This window comes from Notechis scutatus, chromosome 1 (genome assembly GCF_049901735.1).
Source record: "Notechis scutatus isolate UNSWTSFEM ecotype Mainland chromosome 1, rNotScu1.2, whole genome shotgun sequence".
Taxonomy (NCBI): domain Eukaryota; kingdom Metazoa; phylum Chordata; class Lepidosauria; order Squamata; family Elapidae; genus Notechis; species Notechis scutatus.
Genome location: NC_142009.1, coordinates 173,796,811 through 173,810,375, shown reverse-complemented (window position 1 = coordinate 173,810,375; position 13,565 = coordinate 173,796,811). Strand labels below are relative to the sequence as shown.

Below are 13,565 nucleotides of genomic sequence, written 5' to 3'. Positions count from 1 at the left end.
ATTACAATGGTTGTGCTATCCCATGGTTGCATGATCAGCATTTGTGGCCTTCCCTGCCAGTTTCCCACAACCAAAATCAATGTGAAAGCTGACAGGAGATCACAAGCTGCTCTTATAAGTCACTTTTTTTTCTGCCTCCTATTTGCCAAAGAATACCCTATGCAGGTCATAGGATATTGTACATATCCATGGCACCCACCAGGCCAGACTCCTTAATGCATGTCCACAGCATCTCTTTGCACTCTGTGGCAGGATGGCACAAGTTGTCCCTGCAAGTTGCTTTTGGTCCTGATCCTTTTTTCCAGAGGATCCTGCATGGGGATCTCATACTTCTTAGGACTCGCCTGCCAACACTCCATAGCATCTCCCTCCGGCATCTGTTTGCACTCTGTGGCACTCTCCAAACCACCTGCACTCTGTAACTTCTGTCCATGGCAACGGCCTGCTCGAACTCCATGGCATCCACCCACTCATACTCCTTAGCACCCACCTGTAGCTCTTCCCTGCCAGCTTGCTTGCCTGGTATTTGGTTTTGAGCACCTCTTCCCATGTCACAGTCACATGGGGATTCTCATTTAACAACCCGCAGGGTTCACCACTAATTGATGGCACTGTGGACTGCCAAGATTGTCATTGCTAAACAATGAGTTCACATGAGGTCACACACTTTATGATCACATGTTTAACAACTGAAATTCCAGTCCCAACTGCTGTCGTGACCTGTACTTATGTCTTATAATAATACATTATTTAAACAAAACTTTCCCTGTAATAGTAATTGTAATTTCATTTTGGATTGTAACTCCAGGGAGATTACAAATGCTAATATTTTTTTCTTTTTTAAAACCACAAGGTGGCTAGTCATGAATTAAAGATACCGCTATCTTACATACACCAGTATGAAAGAACGACAGTCACAATACCAAATGCAATTGTTACAGCGGGATCAATCGGCGCAGATGTCAATGGGAAAGCAGTCCAGGTTAGATGCATAATTGGTGGTGTTCTTTTCAATTATTTTGAAATGTGATGGAACTTAATCCTTCTGATATTAAAATATACCTTTTTGTGAATAGGAAACTTCCTTTTTTTCCAGCTGTTGCTAGATATGAAAGATGGGGAGAAGCTCAACGATAGAGCTTCTGCTGTTTAAAAGATCAAACCATTACCGGTAGTGAAAGGAAAGACCTATGCCTCTGGAGGCTTCTTGCTGTGAGAGTAGGCAGTGCTGAACTAGATGGGAAAATGTTCCAACCTGATATAGGACATTTGTCTTAAAAGAAATAGTTTAATGTCCCATTAAATTGTTTATATCTTTCACTTTAAAAGATAGGGCACTGCCAGAAGTTGCCATCTTTTTCTAACAAAGATCCTTCTGTTTTCACAGCTATATTACAGTCATAGTGGAAGTTTCTTCTGCCTTTATACAGAAACTGAGTTCACGCATCATCCTGAAGCATATGTGATTTATTTGGTTTTGACACTTGTGAACTTAGGCAGCGTCTGTGGGGGAATAGGGCGAGGAGTGTTTATTTATTAGATTTACATTCTGTCTACTTCAAGAGCTCTATATGGATGCATAATGGCCCACCCTTTTATTTTTTTCTCGCAGTAACAATGCTCTATGAAGTGGGTTGGGCTGAAAGTGTTTGGTCTAATATTACCCAGTTTCCATGGCTGAGGATGAGCTAGAACCTTTTCTCCTTAGTGCTAATTCAAAATTTCACCAACCAGAGTTTCAAATACAAAAAATAATTGTGATTTTATAGATCATACGAAATATGATTTACTGCAACATATGAACTTACTCAATATCTTTCCATGCTTCATTTGCCTGTGTTTAGTCAATTGGTGTACAGTAGACCACAAATTTATGCTTTAATATCTCAATAAAAGGAACAGGTATTATCTAATCAAATATTTAAGTTGCTAGAGCATTATTAACAAACAAAACAGATCAGTTTTTTTTTAAATAGAGCACCTTTTTCCTTTACAAAGAGATTGAGCTCTAATGCCTGCAATATCCAAACAAGTCTGGGCTAAAACTTGCAAAAAGCTCACAGAAATTTTTGGGAATTAAAGAATCTGCTTGGGGATCTGCTTGGGGAAGCTTTAGTAGACAATACTGGGCCAGAGAAATTCATTTTGACTTCATGTAAAATAGCATCTTCATTCCACTGCTCTCTGTTATTGTGTAGTTGCAGAACAGTAATTGAAGTTCAGTTATGTTTGCTTTCAAAAATAATTAAACGGCTTTATTATTCTTTTCCTCATAACAAGTGCTCACGTTTTCTGTTGTGATATGCAAAGCAGAGTATTGTATTCTTTTGTGCTGCATTTTGGCATGTGAGATTCTGTGATGGTTGAAGAATTTTGAACAAAATTGTAGTTTCTGTTAAGAAAAAGTCCTTCGATTATTCATGTCATGAAGGTTAACATTAAAAATGTCCAATTCTTGCAGAAAATGCAATATTTAAATGTGTCTTTTAAAAATAAAATTTGGATAACATCTTAACAATAAATGTATTCTTTGGGACTAATTTTTCCTGTTTTCTTTGGTATCATCTTCTACAGAATGCGTGTCAAATTCTAAGGAAGCGCCTTGAGCCAATCATTAAAAAAAATCCTAAAGGAAAGTGGGAAGACTGGGTAGGTATCATTTACATTTTAAAAACAGAATAATTTTAATCCTTTTAGTAGCACGTTTTCAGGAGAATAGTTTTTGACACATTAACCATAAATATAGGAACAGCACAGAAGTTAAAGTGAACACCCTATCAAAATAGTCAGCAATTCTAAATTTATCTGACATGGAGCATTGTTGATATATGGCACTTCTTGATATCTACTGAGCTTTGGATTATTTAAGTTATCTAATTTCAGCAATGAATTCATTCTAGTGACATCTAATCTTTACTGATGCTCTGTGCTAGGGACTCTCTTAGGAGCCTAAGAATAGAATAATCAACTCAGTATCGTTTGGAGATAATCCTTTCCCTTTTAAATGAACATTTTGGATAATATTTTTTTTAAAAAAAGAGTAAGAAGCTATAAGTAAATTCAAGAACATTGGAAGTGGAAAGTGTGTAGAGCACTCATAAAATTAATGTTTGAGGTAAGGTGGCTATTTCATGCAAATTTGTCTAGAAGCATCTTCTATACACAGTCTTTAAAATTCCATGATGTGGATCCAGGGAAGTTGTTTAATGTCAGCAAAGATACATTTCTGGGGAGGTAATCCTAGATGTATAAGCGGAGAACAAATTCAACCTAACTTTTTTCTCACCTCTCTTATGCAAAGGAGAAAGGCTGACCTTTAATATCCCCAATTTGGTTATTTTATGCACAAATACATTTTTGTCAGTATTACAAATATTGCCACTTAACAATTTACCATTTTCAGATTAAAGCTGCCCACGAGGAAAGCATCAGCCTCTCTGCTACTGGCTTCTTCAAGTAAGCAATTTGTTCTGAATTCCTTTTTTTAAAAAATAGAGTTTAATTTGGGTTTTCACAAAACATACAAATACAAATAAAATATCCTTTTTTTTAGAACAGCATGCTCCCGGGTTATCACTTCTCCATACAGACATAAACTCAATTACATATTCATCTTATTCTAATTCTGTATTCTAATCCATATCTTATAACTATTTTCACAGTTTTCTCAATAGTTTTTCCCTTTCCTTGCTTTCTATAACCTTATTTTTAATCTCATTCCTTTCTAAGTTCAATTACATATATTTTTCTAATTTCAGTATCTTTCTAATCAATATTTTTATACTTTTGTCTATCCTGTTTACAATTTCATAATTTCTTTTCTCATAAAACAAATTTTCCCCTGTAATTACTAGACTGGAGTGTAACACCTTTGTATCTTTTAATTATGATCCATTCAAATCTTGTTTAAAGTTTAAATTATGCCTTTACAGTTATAACATTCATTTTCTAACCTCTATTTTATAACACATAACTATTATCAACCGAATTCTGCTTGGTACATTCCATTAAAGATACACACTAAGTTCTTGAAAAAAAGTGTGTGTGTATGTGTGTATATATATATATATATATATATATATATATATATATATATATATATATATATATAGAGAGAGAGAGAGAGAGAGAGAGAGATATGAATATTATACAGAAGCCTGATGATGGCAGATGAGATTCTGCCGAAATGTTGCTACAACTTTAAAAGCACAACTATAATGACGTGGGAAAATACCCGAACAAAGCTGAATACCATACATATAAATACCCGCGAAAACTTAAGAAAACATATATATATATGGTATTCAGCTTTGTTCGGGTATTTTTCAACGTCATTATAGGTGTGCTTTTAAAGTTGTAGCAACGTCTCGGCAGAATCTAATCTGCCATCATCAGGCTTCTGTATAGTGTTCATCTGTGAGTCTATACAGAAGCCTGATGATGGCAGATTAGATTCTGCCGAAATGTCGCTACAACTTTAAAAGCACAACTACTATGACATGGGAAAATACCCGAACAAAGCTGAATGCCATACATGTAAGTACCCGCGAAAACTTAAGAATATATATATACTCTGAGGTTCTCGCGGGTATTTGTATCTTTGGTTATTCAGGTTTTCTCCCGTGTAAGATTGGAAGTATCTAGGCAACGTTTTGATGAAGTCTCATTCATCATCTTCAGGCTTGTGTCTTCTGCTCTGTGCTTCTCAGAGTAGTGTGAGCTTGCAGCTGCTTCTTCCTTTTAACTGCTAGTGGGGGTGTGACTTGATTGGGTGGGGGCTTGGCTGTGTTCTGATTGGGTGGGGGTGTGTTCTCATTGGCTGGGGGCCTGGCTGTGCTCTGCTGGGGGGTTGGCTGTGCTCTGATTGGCTGGGGTGTGTTCTGTTCAGGTGGGGGCTTGGTTGTGCTCAGGTTAGTCTTAGTTGCTGGGGGATTTGAGCTGGTGAGCTGTGATCCTGCTGTTTGGCTTTGTGTTCGTGGTCGTGCCGCATCTTCATGGTGGGTGTCAGTTCGCTTCATGTATGGCTCGGAGGGGTTTGAAGCGGGTAGTGATGCAGCTGCAGTGCGGCTTCTGGTCTGTGGTCGTGTCTCATCTTCTGTGTGGGTGTGAGTCTGCTTTCTATGTGGAAGTGTGGTGGTAGCATCTTGTGTGGCCCTCGTGGGTGTGGGTCTGGTGTCATTCTTCATGTTAGGTACTCGTCTGTTTGTGAGGGCGGGTTTCCAAATGGCTGGTAAGCGGGAGGTGTCATCTCGTTTATTCATGCTGTGTGGGTGTTTTTCTATCTCTATGGCTTCTCTGATTATTCTGTTGTTGAAGTGTTTGGTTTTGGCGATAGTTCTGGTATTTTTAAAGTCAATCTCATGTCCTGTGGCTTTGAGGTGTTGGACCAGGGAAGAGGTTGGTTCTTCTTTTTTGATTGAGTTCTTATGTTCTTCAATGCGTGCACTTATTCTTCTGTTAGTTTGTCCGATGTATGTGGTGGGACAGGCGGTGCAAGGGATTTTGTATACTCCTTGGTTTTCTAACTCGATTTTGTCTTTAGGGTTTCTTAGGATGGTGGATATTTTTCTGTTTGTGCAGAATGCTGTTTTAATATTGTGTTTTTGGAGGATCTTGCTGATTTTGTCTGTAGTGCCTTTTATATATGGGAGGAGGGCTTTGCCGTTCTCTTGTTCTCTGTCTTGGATTTTGGTTGGGGTTTCTTTTTGGATTAGGTGAGTAATCTTCTTTCTTTGGAATCCATTGGCTGTTAATACGTTAGTGAGAGTGTGTAGTTCAATTTTTAGGTGTTGTTCGTCGGCTAAGCATTTTGTTCTAGAGATGAGTGTCTCAGGTACGGAATTGATCTGTGCTGGGTGGTGGTGTGAGAGTGCGTATAGATAGCAGTTTGTATGTGTTTTCTTCTGGTAGATGGTGTGTCCTAGGGAGCCATTGGATTTTTTGTATACCAAGATATCTAGGAAGGGGAGTTGATTGTTAGCTTCTGTTTCCATGGTGAATTGTATTTTGGGGTGTAGGCTGTTGAGGTGTGTGAGGAAGTTGTTCAGTTTTTCTTTCCCGTGTGGCCAGATTATGAAGGTGTCATCTACGTATCTGAGCCAGAGTTTGAGTTTGTGATCATATTTTTCTAGAGCTTGTGTTTCAAAGTGTTCCATGTAGAAGTTAGCAATGGCAGGTGAGAGGAGTGATCCCATGGGTGCACCTTCTATTTGTTTGTATTTTGTCCGTTGTAGGTGAAGTATGTATTGGATAGGCAGTGGTTGGTCAGATCTAGGATGTGCTTGGCGGGGTTGTATTTGTTTTGGATGGCTGTCAAGGCTTCTTTTATTGGCACTTGGGTGAAGAGGGATATGACATTGAAGCTCACTAGTAGGTCGCTGGGTTGTAAGTTTTGTTTCTTTATGATCTCGATGAACTGGAATGAGTTTCTTACGTGTGAGCTGATGGATTCTGCATAGGGCTGTAGTTGTTTGGCAAGAAATTTGACAAACATTTACCTAACATGAAGAATGACACCAGACCCACACCCACGAGGGCCACACAAGATGCTACCACCACACTTCCACGTAGAAAGCAGACTCACACCCACACAGAAGATGAGACACGACCACGGACCAGAAGCCGCACTGCAGCTGCATCACTACCCGCTTCAAACCCCTCCGAGCCATACATGAAGCGAACTAACACCCACCATGAAGATGCGGCACTACCACGAACACGAAGCCAAACAGCAGGATCACAGCTCACCAGCTCAAATCCCCCAGCAACTAAGACTAACCTGAGCACAACCAAGCCCCCACCTGAACAGAACACACCCCCAGCCAATCAGAGCACAGCCAACCCCCAGCCAATCAGAGCACAGCCAGACCCCCAGCCAATGAGAACACACCCCCACCCAATCAGAACACAGCCAAGCCCCCAATCAAGTCACACCCCCACTAGCAGTTAAAAGGAAGAAGCAGCTGCAAGCTCACATTACTCTGAGAAGCACAGAGCAGAAGACACAAGCCTGAAGATGATGAATGAGACTTCATCGAAACGTTGCCTAGATACTTCCAATCTTACACGGGAGAAAACCCGAATAACCAAAGATACACACACACACACACACACACACACACACACACACACACACATATATATATATATATATGAGCAACCACTGCCTAACCAACACATACTTCATCCACAATGAAAAAAGATACAAACAGATAGAAGGAGCACCTATGGGATCACGCCTCTCACCTGTTATCGCTAACCTATACATGGAACACTTTGAAACCAACGCTCTAGACAAATCCGAACACAAACCCAAACTCTAGCTTAGATACGTAGATGACACTTTCGTAATTTGGCCACATGGGAAAGAAAAACTGGACAACTTCCTCACACACCTCAACAGCCTACACCCGAAAATACAGTTCACCATGGAAACAGAAGCCAACAACCAACTTCCCTCCCTGGACATCCTAATTTACAAAAAACCCAATGGCTCCCTAGGACACACCATCCACCGGAAGAAAACACACACCAACCGCTACTTAAACGCACAATCCCATCACCACCCTGCACAGATCAACTCCGTAGCCAAGACCCTCATCTCCAGAACCAAACGCCTAGCCGACAAAGACCACCTGAGAACAGAATTACACACTCTCACTAACGTATTAATTTCCATTGGTTTTCAGGTGGGACAGCACAAGCCTTCCAAATATTTTCATAACTACAGATGTTAGAGCAACTGGTCTGTAGTCATTCAGTTCCTTGATGGAGGGCTTCTTTGGCACTGAGATGATGGTAGAACGTTTGAAGCAGGAAGGAACATAGCACATCTCTAGTGATCTAGTTCAGCTCAGCCATTAATATTGATAGCAATCTTTTACATTTCTATTTAGAATATTTCCATCTTTTAACAAACATTACCTAATAATATCAGTTTTCATTCACTTTAATCACCTATATTTCATATTTTACTCATTACTGTCTTTAAACAAAAAGCAAAACAATAGTCATTAACAGTAGTCAATAAAATTATTATTTTTATTCAAATTCATCCTGTCAACTGATATTAAAAATCTTCCATGTTTCTTTTCAATTATATACCTTTTTTAAAAATCATTGAGAGTCTTATTCTCTTATCCTCTTTATTTCCTTTAATTAATAACAAATATTCCATTACATATCAATGCCAATTTTATGTCACTTTAATAATCTATCATATTTTCTAACTATTTTCTATTTCTAGTATAACAATGCTATCTCATATACCCTTGCAGAATCCTCTCTTTAAATTAAATTTTTAACCATTGTCTCTGTGTCTTTTAAATAAGCTTATACCTTTAATTCTTGTACATTTTTCCTGTTTCTCTATATCTTGTTTCTGACCTTTATAACTTCTTTTCCTTTCCATCTTCCCCCTCTTCTTCTCCCTCCCCTTTTTGTTCCCTTTTCTATCTAATTCTCCCTTCTGTGATCCTCCCTTCTGCTTCTTCCTAATCTTATAGTTACTTTTCAAATTATTCTTTTTTTTAGTTGTTGCTTCAAGTCTTAAGTTTTTAACTCCCCCCCCCTTTCCCTTTTTTACCCTGCTTAAAATTGCTTGGTCATTAAAGATGGCTTCTTCTTTGTCCTGCCCTTCTTTTTCTGCAAGCATTTCTTGCTCTTTTTCATAGTTCAAAATCTCCATTTCTAAAAATTGAAATATGAAGCCAAAAGATCCTCTTCCCTCTTGTGCTTCTTCTTTTTGTTCTTTAAGTCTCATTTTAGCTCTTCAAGGAGTGATGCCATTTTAAAGATTTTTAAACAACTCCCAATTGATTTTATTTTGTTTCATTAGGATCCACCATCCAAAATTCCAGGAATCACTCAATAATCCAAAGCTGTTTCTTGCTTCTTTTCTCACTTTCCCTTTCCAGGGGCTTTGTTATCTTGTAACAAAGTTTCAGCTACAATGTGTCCTTTAGAAGTCTTGTTAAAATTCCACTATCAATTCTTTTTACTTCCAGGTGGTCTCCTCCATTTTTCCAGATTCTACCCTCTTTTTTTCCCTTCTGCTTTCTTTCTTTTTGAAAATTTTAAATTATCCAAGAGTCTTTATCCCTTTGACACTTTATTTTCAGCTAAAAATAGTCTGTTAATATCAAAGTGGATTAATATCAATTTCTTGTTTAGATCTCTTCTTCTTAACGTTCAAAGTCAATTAGAGCTGTCAGTGTGAGAGAAAAAAAACCAGTTCTTTTTCCTTTCCCTTTCTCTTTCACCGCTTTAAAAATCTTTTTTAGGAATAGTATTAGTCTTTGTAATTCAAGCTCCAGGTACCTTAAATAGATGTTTCCTCTGTTCAACCCAATCAGTCAAAGTTTCTCCTTTAAACTTCCTCCTGCACAATCTTGTCCCGTTGGGTTCTTTTTTAAAGTGGCCATTTCTGACCACTGCTACAACCGCCTTTGGGAAAGGGAGTAATGGCCAGCCGAGGAGGAGAGATGCAGCTCTCCTCAACCCTTCTGGTGGCCTCCCTCTTCTTCACCACCTCTATAGGATGGCTTCAGCCCCGAATCCAAGCGGCTTGGGGTGGTCCAGCAGCGAGCACGGATCGAAACCACACATGATCGCGGATTTTGGTCCATTGCCAAAGAAGCCCAAACCGGAAGTCTCCTTTTTCTGAATTCCTAAATGGCTTTATTTTCAATATCAAAGGTGATAAATCAGGACTTAAGGGGAGTTTAACATGTTGAATATCTCTGCAGTCTTGGGAGGGCAAGAGCAAACATGATTGTTCTCAAAGGCCCTATTACTAGGGAAGACCCTTCCCCACCTCCATTTGAATGTAAGCCGTGATACAAACTCACATATATTGTTTCTAATGGGTTTATATGAAGTTGTCTTTATCTTTATCTCATGCCATCCCCTTAGTAAGTAATACATTCATAAGCAACACTTAGCTGTACCAGTGCTAAAATATATTTCCCCCCTTAAACTAACAAAATTCAACAACTACAAGGTATGCAAAATGTATTGTTATTCACCACCCAGTATGAAAAAGGCACTTATGGGCCATTCTAGGATAATAATCCCTCTAATCCCCTTATCTCCTGCCATTCCTAAAGAGTGTCTTCCTAAAGAGTTAGACTCCAGTGCTAGTGATCCTTCTAATTTGCATAGATGTGGTAGAGGTGTGTTTCTTTGCATGGAGGTTAACAGAAAACAGAATCACAGAGCTGGAAGGGGTATTGGAGGTCTTCTAGTCCAACCCCCTATTCAAGCAGGAAACCGTATTTCATTTCAGACAAATGGTTGCCCAATTTCTTCTTAAAAACCTCCAGTGTTGGAGCACCCTCAACTTCTGGAGGCAAGTTGTTCCACTGATTAATTGTTCTCTCAGGAAATTTATCCATAGTTCTAGGTTGGTTCTCTTCTTGATTGTTTTCCATCCATTGCTTTTTTTCCTGCCTTCAGGTGCTTTGGAAAATAGATTGACCCCTCTTCTTCTTTGTGGCAGCCCCTTAGATATGGAAACACTGCTATCACATCATTCCTAAAGCCTTCTTTTTCATGCAACCATTCTTTGTATGTTTTAACCTCCAGTTCCTTAATCATCTTTACTGCTCTCCTCTGCACTCTTTCTAGGGTCTCAACATCTTTTTTATATTGTGGTGACCAAAACTGGATGCAAAATTCCAAGTGGGGTGTTACTGAGGCATTAAAAATGGTATTAACACTTTGCGTGATCTTGATTCTATCCCTCTGTTAAGCCTTGGACTGTGTTGGCTTTTTGGGGAATTGCAGCACATTGCTGGCTCATATTTAAGTGGTTGTTCACTAGGACTCTAAGATCCCTCTCACAGTTACTACTATTGAGCCAGGTACTACTACTTATTCTGTACCTGAGCATTTGTTTTTTCTTGCCTAAATATAGAACTTTGCTTTTCTCACCATTGAATTTCATTTTGTTAGATAGTGCCCAATCTTCAAGTCTGTCAAAATCCTTCTGTATCTTGAACCTATCTTCTGGAGTGTTGGCTATTCGTGCCCTTGTCTAAATCATTGATGAAGATATTGAAGAGTACGGGGTCTAAGACAGAGCCTTGGGGTACCCCACTGTATACTTCCCTCCATGTAGATGCAGTTCCATTAAGGACTACGTGTTGAGTGCAATTGGTCAGCCAGTTACAAATTCATTGTTCTTTTACATTATTTAGCAACCACATTTCATTTGCATGCAAATGACCCTGCTTCTGTCTACCTGTGCAATACAATGTGATCTGCAGCTGTTATTATCTGACCTCTGAATGGTGAAAAGAGTTGATGACCAAGTATATTCAAACAAGGCTCAATTGCACAACAGCATTAGAATAATCAGCCAATAGAACTCTTAAGAACTTTAACCCAGTAATTCTTAACAGATCCATGGGGACATTAAAGGAGCCTCCCCAAATTACCTTTGGCAATTGGGTGTCCCTTGGGAAACAGTGTTGTTACTTGCAAATCCTTTCAACTCTGAGGCACCCTTCAGTTAGCTTTGCTGGTGCTTCTGATATGAATAGGGACAGAACAGATCCATGCTGAAGATGAAGGGATGAATCCAGCTACTGCCTTGCTTATCACACCCTGCATATGCATAATCAGCTTAATTACAAACAAAACCATTGGGCACTGATGCACAAGGGAGCCTGATTGAGAGTGATAATGAGGTCAGAAAATGTAATGCTTGTATATATTTTATCCTGACATAAAGGAAGGTTGACTGTGCCTTAATTTCTGGAAAGGCACAGAGAAACAGAAGGGAAGGATTTCCTTCTGATATTATCTTGCTCAATGTGAATGTTTTAAATAGGCCAACAGGTGAGGTCTAAAAATATTTTGGGATTGGGATTGGGAAAAGTCACTGACAGACTCAAAGGGAAAGGCAGAGGCTATTATTTTGGAGCAGCTCAGTCCACAGTGTTAATCCACTGTGTTAGTCCACAGCAAAAGCTGTGCTTCCTATTTATTTAAGTCACAAACTTGGGCAATTCAGAAGTTAACCCCAGCAAATTCTAGGTCTCATTTGAATCCTTAATTAGTTACAGTAGGAAATGACTACTATCACTGGTTTTTCTATCTAGCAACCAATTTCCATTTTGTTATTTTCCACTGAAACAGGGGGAGTTTCTTCATCTCATCCCAGATCCTTCTTTTTTATTTTTTTCAGAGTATCTAATTTGGTCCTTTCACATGACTTGTGTATGTCTGTTTCAAAAGATTTCTAAAGGAAACTCTCGTTTTTTCCCCTTTCCCAGAGGATATGTTGTCAATATGGACTGGGAGAAAGGAGAAGGTCATGCATTTCCATATTTTATTTTTGCTGCATCGTGTTCTGAAGTTGAGATTGACTGTCTCACTGGTGATCATAAGGTAAGTCCATCATAATCTCCACTTTTCTGCTCAACCATGGGATAGCCTATGGGGTGATTAAGTAGCCCTCCTGCCTTTTAGGTTTGAGTGATCAGAAAATTTTGTGCTGGAGCAATGCTCAACCACCAAACATTTTGAAGGATAAACATGGAGAGATCATAACATACATCAGCAAGTATTTCAAAGATATCAACAATTGGCCACTCAAGTTGGGAAACTTTTGCAATTACTGGCTCAATTAAATCAAAACCTATTTCAATTGGATACTGCCAAGTGCCAGGTCATCTCCTACAGATATGGGGAGGAAGCAGTTGTCTGAAATATCCATGTTGTGTCTCGTCAAGGAAGGCTGTACCAGACTGGGGAAAGTTTTATAGGGTATGTAGTCAACACTATAAAACAATCTTTGTGGAATTAGACAATGCCACCAGAGAATTCATGAGCCAGGAAAGGGAGTATATGTGGAAGTGTATGTGGAAAGCTCCAAGTTCAGTCTTTGGCACAGACAATGTTAGGCGAAATGGGAAATGTGCAAAGGCATCTTTTTCAGGTAGGTGGTTTCTTAGCAGAAGACAGGAAATGTTTTGGTGGCTGGGGGCCTGTGTATAAGATGGATTAGGGAATGAAGATCCTCACTGGGTGGAACATTAATGCAACTGGGGAATAGGGTGATGTCCATAGACAAGACTAGTTTTCAGAGGGGAAGAGGAGGGGGTTGTTTTTTTTTAAGTATGTTACCTTTAGCATAGATCTTATGCCACAGTTTTCCATATGTCGCATCACAAAATAATGGAAGATTGCCACTGTGAGAAAGAGCATCAGAGCCTGCAAAAAGGGATTCTACAGGTCCGTGCTGCCCTAAAACAACCAGGTGCCCATCTGCACACCATACAATGGCCTCTCCTCACCTGATGCTGTTTGGAATTTATTTATATAAATTCCAATCACATCATAGAGCATACACCTTCTACTAGATCTGGGCAAAGAGGTGACAGCCAAGTAGAGACAGTGGGAGAGATGCAGCCCCACGACTAGCCTGCCCTCATGTCATATAGGACTTTGTAAGTGATAATTAGCACCTTTCATCACACCAGAAAGCCTACTGGAATCCAGTGCAGCTTGTGGAGCAGAAGTGTTATACGAGAAATTAACAAAAAATGTCAAAGACTGCC

At 39.3% G+C, this 13,565-nt stretch overlaps 1 protein-coding gene across 1 annotated transcript in view; it reads left to right on the top strand.

The window, feature by feature from the left end:
- AOX1 (aldehyde oxidase 1) overlaps nucleotides 1-13,565 on the top strand; it is an 88,348-nt gene that overhangs the window by 64,124 nt on the left and 10,659 nt on the right. Inside the window, exons 28-31 of the mRNA XM_026667922.2 lie at nucleotides 854-982; nucleotides 2,575-2,649; nucleotides 3,404-3,456; nucleotides 12,279-12,393. Of these exons, the coding sequence (XP_026523707.2) occupies nucleotides 854-982; nucleotides 2,575-2,649; nucleotides 3,404-3,456; nucleotides 12,279-12,393 (372 nt within the window). The remainder of the gene's footprint in view (nucleotides 1-853; nucleotides 983-2,574; nucleotides 2,650-3,403; nucleotides 3,457-12,278; nucleotides 12,394-13,565) is intronic.